Source organism: Notolabrus celidotus, chromosome 3 (assembly GCF_009762535.1).
Source record: "Notolabrus celidotus isolate fNotCel1 chromosome 3, fNotCel1.pri, whole genome shotgun sequence".
In the NCBI taxonomy this organism is placed as follows: Eukaryota; Metazoa; Chordata; class Actinopteri; order Labriformes; family Labridae; genus Notolabrus; species Notolabrus celidotus.
Window position 1 is genome coordinate 6,236,732 of NC_048274.1, and position 16,952 is coordinate 6,253,683.

General features: G+C 41.6%; 1 protein-coding gene across 3 annotated transcripts in view; it reads left to right on the plus strand.

Moving 5' to 3' along the window:
• Window positions 1-16,952, plus strand: part of LOC117810692 (protocadherin-9) — a 261,489-nt gene that overhangs the window by 69,584 nt on the left and 174,953 nt on the right. For 2 of the 3 annotated variants that reach the window (XM_034680618.1, XM_034680619.1), the window contains exon 3: window positions 1,943-2,044. The exons of the other annotated variant lie outside the window; for it this stretch is intronic. In XM_034680618.1, the coding sequence (XP_034536509.1) occupies window positions 1,943-2,044 (102 nt within the window). The remainder of the gene's footprint in view (window positions 1-1,942; window positions 2,045-16,952) is intronic. 3 annotated transcript variants of the gene reach the window in all.

Below are 16,952 nucleotides of genomic sequence, written 5' to 3' on the forward strand. Positions count from 1 at the left end.
GGGGCTGACGTGGACATGAGCCCCACATACTTGTGCGTCGGTGTGTCCGTGTCGCGCAGCAATTCTCCGCCGAAACGCCTGAGGGCAGTGCGGTCTCTCTGACAGCCGGCCGCCTGCTCTCGGTCCCGCTACGACCTCTGTTTACTTTTCCACAGAGATTCAGAGCGTGTTATGTTAATCTACAGCTGATACATGTTGCTGTTTATCATACAGACATGATTACATGAAGAATAGAGAGGAGGAGATGAAATACACGGCCGATGTGCGGCATCCCGGAAGTGTTGTAAATGCGGGAAAGACAAAGCCGCTGAGCGGACCAATCACAGAGCTTGCGGTCCGCGTCGGCTCTACGGGGAGTTACATTTTGGAGGAGGTGCACGTCAGCTACGTGCGTAGGCCTCGGCGTAGGTACGGGAGCTACGCGGACCCCCGGCGTAGGGTACGCCGTTGATTCAACGCAGAAGTATAAATCAGCCTTTACAGTGTAGTATCGTATATTCTTATATCATACTATAGTGTTTGTTTTTCTATTTGATGCTCAACACTTTAAACATACCTACATCATTTTGTAAGATTTAACTTTTTCATGCACATTTCAAAAATATATACTTTGTGATCCCCTCTCCTCAACAGAAAGTAACTGTACAAATATATTTGTATTCATTGAATGACAGTACAAGAATATAATCAGAATAAAATCCCTTGTCTGATTATTAGACCTTGAGTTTCCAGACTTTTCTCAACAGGTATGAGAATTATTGGTGACATTTGAACTCCTTGTTGATGTTTGCATACGACAGTTTTTAAAAAGGACACAGTCTTAGCATCATTATCCATCTCATTATAATTCTGTGCAGAGTGCTGTTGATGGTGGTGTAGTTATATTAATTGCACAGTATTTTTCAATCCATTAAATCCTGCATTTATTGTTCTCCTATGACTGTTAACTGAGCCTGTGTGCACATGGGAAACATTAACTTTATGTTCAAAACATGCCTGTAAGTGTGTGTTTATGTGTGTGTCTAACTATGGAAACAGTTTCATGGCAGTGACAGCAGACATGCCCACAGACTGACTGCCATTATGTCATTTAACATAGTGAGGCCCGCTGCATCACACTGTACCCAATAACAAAGCCCCCACCTGTTTTGCAAAGCTTTAGAAAAAAGCCGTTCCAGGTAATACAGCGGAAACCCAGCTGTACAGAGATAAATGACTGAAAATAAGTGAGTTTCCTTTTTTTTTAAAGACAGAAACTGTCTTAAGTAAGCAAGTTTGGCGAACAATATGGCCTGTGCTGATAAGAAGCAGAAGTTGTATGCTATATAGAGCTGCTTCCCAGATAACCCAGTCCCTCCTTTCTCTCTGCTTCTGCTCTGTGTTGTTGTTGGTCATCTGGAAGTCAGTTAAAGACAGTGATTTATGCCTGGGGCTGCATGCAGCATAGCCTCATTACACACAGCCATTTTGAGAATCAGCAGATAATTACAGTATACATCATAGACCTCATGGGGGCCCCGGCATATTCAGTCTATTCCACTGGCCTGTCATTTAGGCCAGAGGGCCTCAGGAATGGAAATCTGGAGTCTAACCTCGTTCGGGACACAATTTACTCTTCATTTTACAGGGATTGCTGTTGGAAATGCATTGTGGGATGTTGAATTGGCATTTTTTTAATTGCTCTGCTGTGAATATTCATTATAGTTAATGATTTCTTGCTAATGGATATATCTTTATTCAGGAAAGTAAAGACAGTACAGAGTGGAGCAGTAAAATGGATTGAGTAGAAATGATGATTAAAGTGTGTTTAAATTCTTCTTGTGTTTACATTTCTAAGTACATGTGGTTTTTTGACTCTTCTTCCACAACTATCTATAAATCTGACAAAGACAATAAAGCACACAAACAACTCTAACAGCCTTTTCTTTAATCCTCCATAAAGGGAACATTAACTCGTGCCCGAACTGAACTGAACCCTGAATATCTGGACCTCCGTCCACGAGCTGAGCTGAACCCTGAATACTGGACCCCTTGCACCCCTTTAGTGAGTACCGATGGTCCCATTTCTCACTAAATGATCACCATAAATTCACTCAACACAAGTCATTACTTCTAATAAACTCAAATTATGTTGTGCATCAGCATCCCACGCATTGGCATGATAAGCTCCGTTATGAATTCGTAGATTAAGTCTCATTTTCCCATCCATGACTCCATCCATGCTCGGGCATGCGTCTATGTGAGTCACTCTACCAGATTCTGCTTTCTTCATCTCCTCTCTGTGCAATGTTGAAGTATATTTTGCCTCTTAGTTACTGTGACATATTGTACTTAAAACATCATTAAATCCGCGGCCTAATGCAATGCTAATATCCATGCCATTTTTACTTGAGTAATAAGTATTTGTCTCATTACCTCCATACTTAGGAAACACAGTGCTGATAGTCATCTGGGAGTTGGAGGAGGGTTTGCTTGTGTTGCTGTGCTTGCACACGGCTGAATCTTAATGATGTCAGTTTTTCTCACTCTTTGTTATTATCTACAGTGTGTCAACGTTTCTTGTAGAGTAGAAGTCTCACCAGTCCCCCCTCATCATTGTTTTATTACACCCTGCTGCTGATGAGAGGTCTTCTTTCTATATGTCTGTTTTTGAAGATTCTATACACATCTATTTAATGATGCATGTGTGGAAAACTACGGCTTTGTCCAACTCTATGGTCTTTGCTGAACCCACAGAGAGTTATTGATTTGAATAAGTTATTGTCAATAGAGGCCCTCTATGTCAGCTATGCATGTCTCCTCATTTGAGTGCGTTTTATACAGCTGCCCTATGATATTGTTGTGTGAACCACGGCTGAATGAATGTAGCACACGGACCAAATACGCTCAACTATGCCAAACCACTCTCTTTTATCCCACCACAATAATGTAAATTATTACACAGCTTGAGAAATATCGATCGGAGCGTTTGACATTGTACGTGTTATATTTGGTGAAGGCACAGCGGGCTTCATATTTTCTGTTTTTGTATTTTTATAGATACTAAAGGGAGAGAAAACAGTTTTATAACACAACGCTTAACAAATCATTGTATTCTCAGTAGTCGTACTCTGAGTCTGCCCTACATTAAACATTTATCACCTGCTGAGCACCCTTGGGTCCACCAGCAGCAAGTGAGGAAAGCTAACAAGACAGAGACACTATGTAAACACAGGGAAGTGATGTCACACCTTCCCAAACTCCCCTGGAACAAGTCCTCAGGTACAGCCGTGTGTTGTGCACCAATCTGAATCCAGTGTTTACAGTCAGTGCAAAATAAGCATCATATTTATGCCCTGAAATCATTGTAAGCAAGAGTTATATGAAGTTTCACTTTTCCTGTATGGTAAGTTAAAGTTAAGAGAGAGACTTCCATACATTACGGGAGCACAAGGCTGTGAGAAACTTCTTCCAGCAGCCGCTTTCTGTGAAACGAACAAGCTGCCATGTTCAAATCCTTCATCCCTTGTTTAATACATCCATGGCCGCGAGCGCAAGATGTCTTCTGACCTCTGCCTGCCATATTCTCCTGCCCCTCAACACATTCTGTCTTCAGGCCCTGTTTAGCAGTGTTGAGCTCTAAAACTTGCAGTAAAGTGTGCAGACTGCACTCTAATGTTCCTCTGCCAGCCTGATCTACACCGCAGCACTGAGAAAACAATGTCCTAAGACACTCTCCCCCTCTTCCTCTCCCCTCCTCTTCTCTCTGTCTTCTCTGTACAACACGTCAGTTTGCTTATTAAAGGGCTCCAGCTGCAGCAGCCTGAGATGTAAATATCTCACACGGTGTCCCGCAGGATCTCCTTTAATGTCCACAAAGCTGCTTGTAGACATTGTTCCTGGATTGGTGTGTTTTCATCAGACGGGTGCCCCACTGGTGAATTAAGTAAACAGAAATAACTGTTTGTTTAAAGTTTTATAAGGATGCTGACGGGTAAGAGTCCACTTGTATGGCAGCACCTTTCAGGAGTGTATGATTGCAGTGAGTCCTCCTGTTAGCTTCCATTAACAATAGTTCCCTTTATCTTCTCTGAGCCATCTTTCTTCTATCAACCCAGAGACGTATTCCCCAAACATATAACGGGATGAGGGACCTGTAAGAATGATATATGGGATGGTCTATGTTTTGTGTCTCCCTAAAGCCTTCAAAGTCAATATTTGGACTTTAGCCTGATTTAATGAACAGAATTTCTCAGTGATCTCTCCCAAGCTGTATTCAACAGAGGATCTCTCTCCGGCTTCGTTAAAGCACTCTGCTGTTTGCTTATTGGGCCTCACCGGACTAAAGAGGCTCAAAGACAAACTCACGCATGCACACACACACACACACAAACACACACACACACACACACACAAACTAACGCATACACGCTCACACATGACCACCACAGAGGAGGCCCCCTTTTCTTCCAGCCCAAGAGGGAATGATGACTCTCATTATCGCCTCAAAGCTAGATAGCCACAGTGCCCCCACTCAGCGGCCCTATTAAGTTACCAGACAGCTTTATTGTATTGGTGTTCAATAATTTCCTTTCCTCTGTCATTCTGAGGGCATCGGGGAGTTGGGAGTTGTTGTTCAGGGGGGGGGAGGGCGGGGTTGGGAGAGCGGCAAGAGCGAACGTGAAAAGACGCAGCTGGCTGGAACGATTCCCCACAAGGGTCGCTGACTCTTTGTACGACTGTTGAGCAATCTCCTGCGACGACTTCCTGTTATAAATACTTCAGTCTTAGGAAAACACATATTTTTATGGTTAGAGAGTTCATCATGCAAACTAGTCACAACACGCAACAAATTACATCGTCCAGAGTGTTTGTCCAGCGGCCGAATGAATGCATTAAAGAAGTGCAGAAGTCACCTCACACACTGCATATGTCCTATTGATTTATTGGGAGTTTCTGTGTGTGTTCCCCAGCCTCATGGAGATCAATACATATACAGCCATTTATATCTATTTCCACTCTCTGAGGCTCTGGACTGTCTGAATGTGTTTAAAATGAGGCGGAGGAAATCAAAAAGCTGGGTGAACACACATATTTTCTACATTCTATAAAAATGAACTTTAATACTTTACATCCCTTTTCTTTAATTCGCTAAGATTACAGCTGGAACTGTGAAGAACTTCACTTTGTTTATAGACTCATAACATCTCAAATATCTAAGGTATTTTGAAATAAATAACTTCTATGTTTCCAGAAGAGTCAGCCAGTCATAAGACGTGACAAGTGACTGATAAATATTTTCTTTGAGTGCTGGATGCATGCTCCTTCTAGCATTTTTGCATCCTGCTACATCGGATGTACACCAGATCCATATACGGTACATCTCCAATCCACTGCAGTCCAGCTCCGTGCTCTGTCGTCCGTTTTTCGAACGCAGCCTGGAGCAGGACCCCCGGACAGCTGGAGTCATGTGACCAAGGATTCTCCTCCTCCTCCATGTTGTCTTTATGGTCCTCTGAAAACCTCTGACCTGTTGACTCCAGGCCTGGCTCTGCTCATCATGACGGTTCGTTGTTGTGGTGAAGTGAAATACGATCTGGTGATAACACAGAGTGTTTTATTCTGAAAATTAACCGGATGTTTTCATTTTGTTTTGGTGCCTGACTTCCTGTCCTGCTCCATCTGCTCTGTTGAGATTGATGCGTCGTGCTCTGGCATCCGACAAAAATAGGAGTCTTGTGTATCTGATCCAAAGGGCTCCGACCTGCCGGATCAGAGATGGAGCGGATCCAGAGGAAGTTAACACATTGACTAGAATGGAAACCTATCAGATCTGGTGCTGTGACGGAGCGGAGACGGATCTGGTGGAATTCAGCCATCACAATAAAGACTTTGTATCACTGGAAATCATTAGTATGAGCTTAAGGAAGCATATGAAACAAGTCAAAGTCGGAGGAGAGGAACGGGCATCATGTGAGGTAAAGACTGGCTCTGATTGAGGAGCTTTTAATGGAAAATATAATTGAAGCTTGAATATCTCTTTAGTTGATAAAAAAGTGGTTTGAAAAAAGCAAAAGGAAAGTATGCCCATCACCACGAGACCATTTCTGAACAGATGGAGTGGCATGTGTGTGCATTTACTTGTTTTAAGTAATTACTGATACTTCTTGGCAAAACAGCGACCCTGGAACTAACACGCCATCAGTGATTTCCAGCATTCATTTAGGACTGTAGCAGCATTGTGAGCACCATAACAAGGTGACAGACATGATGTCAGAAACAATCCATGTAAGTGTCAGAAGAAGAGCCGATGACGAGTACACTAATGTCGTTTACACGCAGGATAAATGCATTACTCTCTAAAACGTACTTATTGACCACGCTGGAAAATCACGTTAGCTAAATGCTATGGACACTTGCAGCTATTAATGTTGACAGTACTCTGATTTTTGAAAAGGACTGTGATGGAGTGATAAATCATATTTGGGTAAGAGCTGAGACTAGAGCGGAGACTTTGAAGTACAGTTATACCACACTGGGCTTTTATAAGATATCATTTGGTAACCACACATCAGGAAATGAGGTCTTTTGCTCTTCATAATAAGTCTTTGCTCCTTCTTCAAAGGCCAATCTTCACTTATTAAAACTTTGCACTATAACTTTATCCAAGTGTTTGCCTAAGGGTGGACTTTAAAGGTTCATCATTTTAACTTAAATATGATACTCCATACACAAGTGTGGTTAAAACAGTTTTAAAGTTTCTGCATCATAGAACTGTTTTCTCATGTTTTAAGTGAAATCTTGTCAGGATTCCAGTTTGCATTCCCACCAGCTCACTATACATTATTCCATTGTATATCTGGCTATACCAATGGAAAATGCAAACAGGGTGACACAAAGTATTCATATAAAGAAGATTTTATTGATTTAAAATCAATTTATCCATGCAGATAAAAATATAGTCCCTCAGACTTAATTGTTGGTACCGCTTCTGTGCCAATCGTATTCTGACCCACCTACTTATGGGTCAAATCCATTCACAGTAAAGTCAGTTGTCAGTGTCTTGTCACTCAACTAGTCCCAAACACTGCCAAAGCCCATATTCCATATTGTTCAGTTTACCTTTCTAATGAATGAAAAAAGAATATCAGTGTTGCCTCAATTATTTTCAATCAATCAATCAATCTTTGTTTATATATCACCAAATCACCTCAAATGTTATCCTCAGACTCTTTCCAAACAGAGCAGGTCTAGACCGTACTCTATGTTCTATTATTAACAAAGACCCAGCATCAAGACAGGATAAGATCCAGTCCCATCTTACAGACAGGACTCAGTCTGATCTCATCTTAATCCACCATGAGCAGAGCACTTTGCAGCATTTAGCAAGTTACAGCGGCAAGGACAAACTTCCTTTAACAGGCAGAAACCTCCAGCAGGACCAGACTCATGTTAGACACACATCTGCTGAGACCGTGTTGGAGAGATGATAGTGGTGAGATGGACTTTCACTTGATTGATTTGATAAAGCATGTGTGATTTGTCCCTGTCGTCACTCTCGCTGTTCAGGATTGATTACCATTGTTGTGGGATTCCGACCAATCATAATCAAGTATCCAAGACAGCTAGCTGGTGATGTAATCAGAGGTCAAGATTTTAATTGTAAAAGGCATGTAAGCACTTTTCTTTGCTTATTTAATTGTGGAACCAAATGTCTGATGCACCTTGTTTGCCTCATGAGATATTGACGTGCAAATGCTACACCAGATTTTTATGAGTGTTGGCCTTTGGAAATCAAGATTTCACCAAAAAGTGTTTTAATATTTATTTGTTTGTTTTACTTTCTTTTAAAGTTGGTGATCTTTCACAGTAGCTGCTGCAATTTAGAAAATAAATCACTGTGAAGTTCTAAAATAAACCCGCTCCAAAGAAGTTAATAAAAACAGATCATCACCCGCTATTACCTGCTGTTTCTGTATTCCTACAACACATGAGAAAGAGTCCTTTGAATTTTTGCCTAATACAAAAGAGGCACACTAAACTCTTGCTCTGAATAGTGGCTTGCTGCTCAGTATGCAACATTTTGCATGTCCTTCTGTGAATCAAGGAAAAGAAATCACCTCTGGAGAACACGGCAGCCTTTGTACAGAAATGTTATTTTCTGCAACAAAGCTTTCCGGCTCAGATTGGAAACTGCTGCATGTTTTACAGGCTCTGCTGGCAGGATAACTTTAAGATCGGATTCAGCAGTGATTCTAAGAGAGGTGCCGTTGTCATTGTGAATGTTTGCCTGAGACTGTGTCTCAATCAGGTGCAGCAGAGGAGCCGCAGCGTTGACTGTAGAGTGGAAAAATGTGATAAAGCCGGAGAGAGGAGGAGAGGCCTGGGGTGATATTACTTTTTATGAAAACACTTCTGCTCTGTTCTAAAATTCCAAATGATATTGCCCCTATACATTACTGTGCTTCAGTCAGCTTTTCTGCTTCTTGCAATGATGCTGTATTTATGATGAGGAGAGCTATAGTGATGATGAGCTAAGGCAGAAGCTCAAAGAATTGAAATTATTTCAAGAAGTTTTGCCTCGGGAAAGCATAATTTGTTTACACTCGGCAATTACTAAATAATACAAGCTGTCTCAAAGTGGGTAGTATTTTTTTAGCATTGCCTTTTTCTAGTAATGCAAATCCACACACACTTTCTCTTTCATCGTTTGCACTACTCACCGTACCTCTCATAATCTGCACTGCTTCTCATAAAGGTAATCCAAGTCATCCAAAACACACGGAGGGATCCGAGGAACCTACTCGGGCTGATGTGTGCAGGCAATCACTTCAGATGTAAAGCTACCCTCAAGAGCAATTCACACACTTGTCTTACAGATTTATTCATTATAGAGGCTCCTGTAGACAGATGCACAGAGTGCTTGCTCTGTGCTTGTGTCATCCTTTGCTTACACAGGAAACAGAGACACGCTTTCATTACACTTCATGTTAAAGCTTTGGGTGTTGTGTTGATTTTGGCGACCCCTGCAGACAAAGACGCACGCTCATTTCTCTGCTGATCTCGTCCTGTTCGTGTAAAAGTTGTGCATTCTCACGTACATGATGCACCTGTTTCATTTTCATACTGTTAATCGTATCACTGTGAATCTTCTCTGGTGTGCGAGCTGCATAATGCTTTGTCTGACACCAACCTGGAGGCTTCAGTGACAGGCGTTAAAATAAACTCTAATAGAAATTGCCAGGCTCCTTCCTGGTGTTCTCATTTACTTTTGTGAGTCATAAAAAGGCATCACTATTAATTTCAGTATGTTTCATAACCAGTTAAAAACTCCTCACAGTATGTTTTGACTGCCAGGCACATTATGCCTTTCCGTGACATTTCACTTCACCAGGACCAAGAGGAGAGAGAGAGTGTGCCAAACAGAAGAACGGCTAGCTCACAAAGAGAAGGGTTTTTATGATGTTACAATGCTGTGTTTTAAACTGATGGTGCTTCAACACTTCAACCTTTACAGCATTTAAATGTTCGCATGTTTCCTGCGTTAGAGCTCGGAGCAGGAGGGGAGTCAGGAGTAATGGCAGCCGCCTGAGTAAAGCTGCAGTGGCTTTGTATGACACACTACTTACTCTTCTTACTGTTCGACTTTCTCTGAAGGTCAGTTTGGCCATTAGCTAGATCAGCCTAACACCGCGTGCCCCACCTCTCCACTCCAATTCTTCTCATCTCCCTCCCTCCCCCCCCCCCCCCGCTCTTCTCTTCCCCCCTCTCCATGGTCTGAGGAGAGAAGTGATGGGGCTAAATTTATCTTCACAAAAAAAGAAAGAAGGCGAACCTAAGATGTTAAAACGAACTCCTGCCAGCGGGATATAACTGACTGCTGACCGTGATCAACCTCACCTTTCACGAGGCGTCTGTCAAAATAACACGCACCCGTTCCTTCCTCCTCGACCCCCCTCCTCCTCTATCCTTCTTTCTTCTTATCCTCCTCCCCAACTCCGTCCTCACATCCCCTGTTTTATTAACAACGGAGCTGGTGGCTTGTGATAACTGGTCACTCCTCCAGGCGTTGAAAGGCAAGGACACTCTATTATCCTAGCGAGATGGATGGGTTGAAATATTGCCTGCAAGTGGTAGAGCCTGCCAAATCCTCCAGTCTTAAAACCCCTTTGTCTCTGACAAGGAGGAACATTAGTGCGAGGGCCAGGTTCTTGGATGAGGATATGCTTCTCTGAATACAATATGGAGAGAGGAAGGCAGACGCAGAAAAGCACATGTGTGGAAGAGAATCCAGAAATTTGTCTAATGTCTTTGTTTGCCCTATATACAAGACACATGTTTAAAAACCTCCTCTGCTGTGTGGAAGTACTCCTGTAATACTCTGCATCCTGCCAATTCTCCCTTTATTACCGTGTGTGCATACGACAGAGAAAAAAAGACTACCTTGTATACATTACAGTGATTAACGCCGTGCAGGTAGACAGCCGGTCAGCCAGACAGCAGGGTCACATATTAATTAGCATCCTAATTATCGCTGACCTTTACCTCACGATGGATCCAGACTTGTTTAACCCTCTCTCTCTTTGCCAATTCATTAAAGAATATGTGGCCCGTTTGGCAGGAGTCGGGGAGTTCATGCATCTTGAAATAAGGCAGTGAGAAACAGCTGTTGTGTTTTCAGTGCATCTGTACGTCTTAATGCTTTGGCAGCAGCGGCTGATTGTTGCTATAGAGATGAAGTCTTAAACACAGGGGTGAGGCACGGTCTGTTTTTAGACGCTCCATCAGAATCCAGTCAGTTCTGCAGGACAGGTTATACTTAGGAGAGGGTGAGCGCTGTCAGATCATTGATATGATTTCTTAACTTTATTTTTATTTATGTTTTTACCTCTGAAATACTTTGAAGAGAAGTGTGAAGAGATACGCTGTATGTATTCAAAAGAAGACACGAGTAGACCTGGGTGTAAGGAGAGAGCGTATGTGCAGGTCAACACTTGAAGGTTTTTGGTGCTGTGTCCACTAACGCCATTTTTTTTTTGTAGTAAGCGTCTATGGGTGCCATATTGGAAATGCTGAACTCAACCTAACTTTGTCCAAGCTAGAGTGAGGTATAGAGGCGGGCTTTGAGCCTCCTCGCTAACAGCTGCAGGTTGCCCAACCAGAATCTAGAAGGGGCGGGACTTCTGATATCAACAAGAAATGGGCGGAGGGCTGTACTGAGGAGAAAAGTTATCACACTTGTTTTTTCGAGGTGCAACTTCCAAGTCTAGAGATGCTGCTAATGCTCTGACACAATTTCTATCCATAGTTTTTACAGTTTCTTGATGAAATGTCATTAGGCGGTTCAGGTTGAGGTCATGGGCACTCCTAGTGAACATGGCCCCTTATTCTGCGGTCTTTGTTATGGCGTATTGTCGTCTTACCTGATAACTTGCACCTTTACACCGTTGGTCACAGATGATGGATGCAGCTCAGCCTTGATGATATTTGTCATTTTATTTAACCAAACTGTTATTTATCCAAACATCATGTGCAGACTGAGCCTCCTGCTCTGTAGCTGATAATTTAACTCGGTGCTAACTTTCTTTATTTAATCCGATATTTCCTGTTTTTACATCAGCCACACTTTCTTATTGTTTAAGAAAGAGAAGTCGTGCGCCTTGTCAGCTGCTCTCGCCTCATTTGCTTTGTGGTGCTCTCTCTCTCTGCATGCATCGTATTGTGTTTACAAATCAAGTGATTTCTAACACACAGAAATACATTTCATGTGATGCAAGGGGTCACTGTCTCTGAATCTTCTCTTTAGGGCTGTTTCTCTAAAGAACAGGCGGACTTGTTTGGAGAACAGACTTGGTCGTTTGTTCAAACAGCTCAGAGCGCTTTCTTTAAGTTCAGCTTCACAGAAAAGTAGCGTGTTGGGCCCGAGGCGGGGTCAGGGGAGAGGGAAGGAAATGTAAAGCATGTGAGTGTAACACTGAGGAGTTATGGCCTCTCCCACACACTATGTCACTGTTTTATCCCACTTAAATAATTGAGCTAATATCATCAGCTTTTTAAAGTGTTTCTTTTTCTGGAAAGTTTTTAATCCATTCTCCTGGTGATCGCTATAACTCTGTTTGTATTAAACCCACATCATAAAGTCTGTTTATTAATAGAAACCGCCTAAACTGACATGTTTACAGAGGCCGACGAGGCTAACCAATCTGACACTGTATGATCCACGAGGAGAAACATGCTGCAAATTCAGAAACTGTGCACATACATAAATACAGCAACAGCAAACATGCTGCAAAGACTTACATGATGCAAGTCTTAAAACACAAAGTCCATGAAAACACAAAGAAAGCTCAGTGCTGCAAATGGAGACATGTTAACAGAAGTGCTCCAGGTCTCCAGTAGAGCTCACTGGAACAGTTTATTGGTGACTTAAATGGTTTTTACCCACTTAAACTTGATTAACAAAATGTCCTGTTTAGATGAAGAGTCACAGTATAACCACAGGGAGTAATGTTAAAATTACAGTAGCTGCAGAGCTAATTGAGCTTCCTAGCTAACGCGCACTCTGTATTTACAGCCTGACAGCTGGCAGAGTCAGCTAAAATAACAGCTAGCTGCGAAGATAACTGAGAGTCATCGCTGAGAACACACTTAGACGTCTGTCGGTCTCGATGTGGTCTGATATTTCTGACTTTCTTACCATCTGTTGCACAAAATCCCACATCCTTAACTTCCTACTGATCACTGATGATCACATACATGTGCAACACTTGATTTCCGGTGCAATACCTCATAACCATGTGTAATATTGTAATTTATTCCATACAATTTTGTATTATTATATTCATCTACTACATGCTTTGGCTAATTTAACTTATTTCATGTCTTAAAATTACTTCTATAACTTTCTTTGTACAGATAGTGTTTTTATTTGTGTTTAGAATTTTTGGATTTGTGTTTAGGTTTATATGTGTATTGTCCTTACTGTCTTGTTAAGTACCAGTGTTCCATTCACCACGTCAAATTCCTTGTGTGTGCGAGCTCACTTGGCAATAAAGCTTTCTTGAATCTTGAATCTTGAATATGAACATAATAAGGTTCAAGCAATTCACTGAATGATATTACGTTGCATCAGTTATGCCTTTTGTTTACTACTCTAATAAATCTGAGCTTAAATTATAGCAGTAATGAAAAGTTTATGCACAAAGCATCAATAAGAACAGAGTTTATGATGTGCTCAAACAGACGTATGAGAGGAAGGTTCCTTAGAGGGCATTACAACACCTGAACGTGGACAAAAACAACATTTAGACAAAATAAAAGGGTACAAAGGTTAAAAAAAAAGTGAATATATTGGTTGATATTTTCTTTAACTCTAAGTGCGCTCACTGCCTAGTCTTCCTCACTCCCTCCAGTCACTTCTGTCATTTCTGTCATGTGTCGATTTGCAGCGTTTCTCTTTAGCATGTTTGCTTCTGTGTTTTTTCCATTGGAGCATATTTCTGCTGTTGCATTTGTTTTAGACTCTGTGTTAATGAATTTGCATTAGCTTGGCATCAACAGACCCGTAAATAATAATGATAATAATACATTTAATATGGAGGCACCTTTCAAGTCACCCAAGGTCACCTCACAGAGAATAAAAGCAGTCATCATTAAAACATCATTAAAACAGAAGATCAACATAAAAACAAGTGAAGTGCACAGTGTCCAGTTAGAGGGAATATGCCAATTTGAACAGGGGAGTTTTGAGTTGGATTTAAATGATGTGATGGAGTCTGACTGTCTTATGTGTGGGGGGAGGGAGTTCCAGAGTCTGGATGCTGAGCAGCTGAAGGCTTGGGCACCCATGGTACTGAGGCATGACATTGGTATGGTTAGCAGTCCAGCAGAGGTTGAGTGGAGGGAGGGGGAGGGAGTGTATTCATGAAGGAGGTCATGGAGGTAAGGTAAGTGGGGGGCCAGGTTGTGGAGAGGTTTTTGTAGTGGATGCGGTATTGTATAGGGAGCCAGTGAAGTTGGATGAGAACAGGAGTGATGTGGTCAGATGATTTGGTGCGGTTGATGATCCTGGCGGCCGAGTTCTGAATGATTTGCAGTCTGTTGTTGAGTTTGGTGGGGAATCCGGTGAGGAGGCGGTTCCAGTAGTCGATGCGGGATGTGACAAATGAGTGAACAAGGATTTCGGTTCTGGATTGGGACAGAGATGGGCAGAGTCTGGAGATGTTGCGGAGGTGGAAGAATGCAGTCCTGGTGATAGTTTGAATATGAGGTGCAAATGAGAGGATGCTGTCCAGAATGACGTTGAGGCTCTTGACTAAGCCAGCTCACATGTATTTTTACAGGCAGGTGTGTCTGAAACCTCACTATACCTCCCTGTAAACAATTTCCCAATGACCTCAAATATAACAGACCAATAAGCATCCTTCATTTAGAAAGGGGGCGGGTTTTACAAGATGACGACACAGGAAAGCTGCGTCAGCCTGTTCGTAAACAACCAGGATGGCACCATGGGGTCTGTTGAATTGTGGCTGTTTTAAATGACATAGATGATGTATTTCCATTAAAATAAGAACAAAAAAAACTGCACATGCAGTGTTCATTAAAAAGAAATATGTGTTTTCTGTTCTGCTGACAGGATTTGGTGAAGCTTTAACTCACAAACTAGCTCTGCCTGTTTGTCTCTCTTCGCTTTATGACATGCTGCGTTGCTCTGATTGGTTGTAGGTCCCTCCAAACCTCCGGAAGTGGGCGTGTTTTGCTAATTACTTTGCACCATGGAGGCGACACCTGTCTATTTGCATCATTTCTGAGTTTGCAGCACACTTGTCATGATGAAGATCGCTATTGGTTGTTTACCATCGGTTAGCTGTATCAGCACGGTAAAGAAAATGATGACTTACTCAGTTTTAGAATTATTTAAAGGTCCTGAAATAATCTGAAAGTGGTTGAACATGTACAAAATGACTATTTATTCTTAACTTATAGTCATATTCAGAAAAAAGGGGAGAATAAAAGTTAATATCAACGACATGGGCATAAAAAAACCTTCTTGTATATTTAGCATAAAGTCAATTTACAACTAAGACACAAATGGAAGTAAAGCGCATGCATCATGATGACATAAACATTATATGGATAGACGTAAAGCAACATTTTACTTAAGTAGCACAACATGACTGGATAAAAACATTACAGACTCTAAGCTACACATAAGCAATGTTTGTATACGGGAGCAGTTAAGCACAGGCTCAGAGTGAGCGATCATGCATTATTCACGGCGATCCCATGAAAGAAAAATAGGAATTTAATGAAATGAAACTATATTGTTTTTCTGAATCAGCCTCCCTCTTTTAGTGCAACACATAAAACGTCCATCTGGCATCTCTCACAGAAATGTTCAGCTCTGAAGTTTATCGCTGCCTCAAGGACTTTCCTTTTACACGGCATGCTCATTGTCCATGCTTTTTTAATTGAATTAAGGAGCACTGAGTGTGGCATCTCAGTTATTGTTATCTTGTAGGTGTACAGGGTTATTAAAGAGGGGAGGCATGTTAAGTCATTTGTTATCCCTGGCATTCTAATAAACATGTTGACTTTGGGCAAAGCCTGTAGCCTGTCTGTGCAGTTCAGATTGATACTCCTGCCATATCTGCAGCTATACACCTCATTATCCTAAGAGGATGCTTAAGAGGAGATGAATCTAGGGGAGAGTGTGGAAGACAAAGCATAGAAGAGGAGAAGTGCTGCACATTGTAGTGTTTTTCTTTTGTGAAAAGCTGGGTTTCAAACAGTGTGTGCACAAAGCAGATCTGCTGTCAGAATGTCAAAAAACACTGACTGCAATTTATTTGTAAATGACTTAGTTTTGCCACTAGGTATATAAAAGTGGATGTGGGAAATAACGGACAAAAGGGAATAAAAACACACCGAACAAAGACATTTAACCTCATTGCCCCAGATATTCCCGGCTGACTGCATGCTTATTTTCCTAACTTTTTTTCCGGGCTCAAGCACCGGTTCTTGACACGTAAAACCCCACAGGCTTTCTGTCAGGCAAGGCTTGATTTTGCTAATTGGTACCAAAGCTGTTAATTGGAGCTGCGGAAACAAGAAATGGAGAATTGGAGGGCACTCTCACGGGAAATATGTGTGTGTTCAACCTAATTTTCCACCTTTACTTATTGTTTTTTTTAAACTCTCTAACTGGAGAGACGACATTAGTGTGTTGTCACAACAAAATGCCCAGCAGAGATCTTCATAATGAAAAACAACCTGATACATACAGCGTGAGCATTAAGATAGGAGACATATCCTCCTTATTGTGATACTTTTTAATCATTATGATAAAAAAAACAATGCTCTTGAAACAGTTTGTGAGTGGGATGTGATGATCCTACTTTCTGTCTCCTAAAATAGAACCTCAGCTACGTGTCAGCACTGAGCTGATCAGTGTGCCCCTATTTGTTTTAACAAAATGTGAAATCTATTCAAGTATGAGAGAGTTATTCAGAAAACTTGTTGCTCATTGTGAGGCTCTTATTTTGAAATGTGCTTTGTCTAACACTCTACTTTTAAAGGAGTAAAGTTTAACAAAAAAAAAAGGCCTTATGAACAGTTTTAGTGTCTCAGTGAACGCCTTAAACTACCTTTGTAACAACATGTTGTGGAACACCTCAGAGGCTCAGCTTCATCATCCTCATCCTCATGCCTCTGGGATGAACTGAGCTCGATGGTACACACAGTTAATGCAGATCGTTGCCTTTAATTATAACAAGGTCAGCACGAAGGCCAGAACAGATCTGATGTTTTACTGATCTCTACATCTCCAGAGTACATTAATTAATAAAGTTTGAGTGTTAAAATGCTATCATTATCTCCAACAGGAAGCCCACGGGGGATCACGTGTTCGGTCATGTGTGGGAGGATATTTCTGTCGATTGCCAATCCTGCATTTTATCAGAACAGGATCGTTT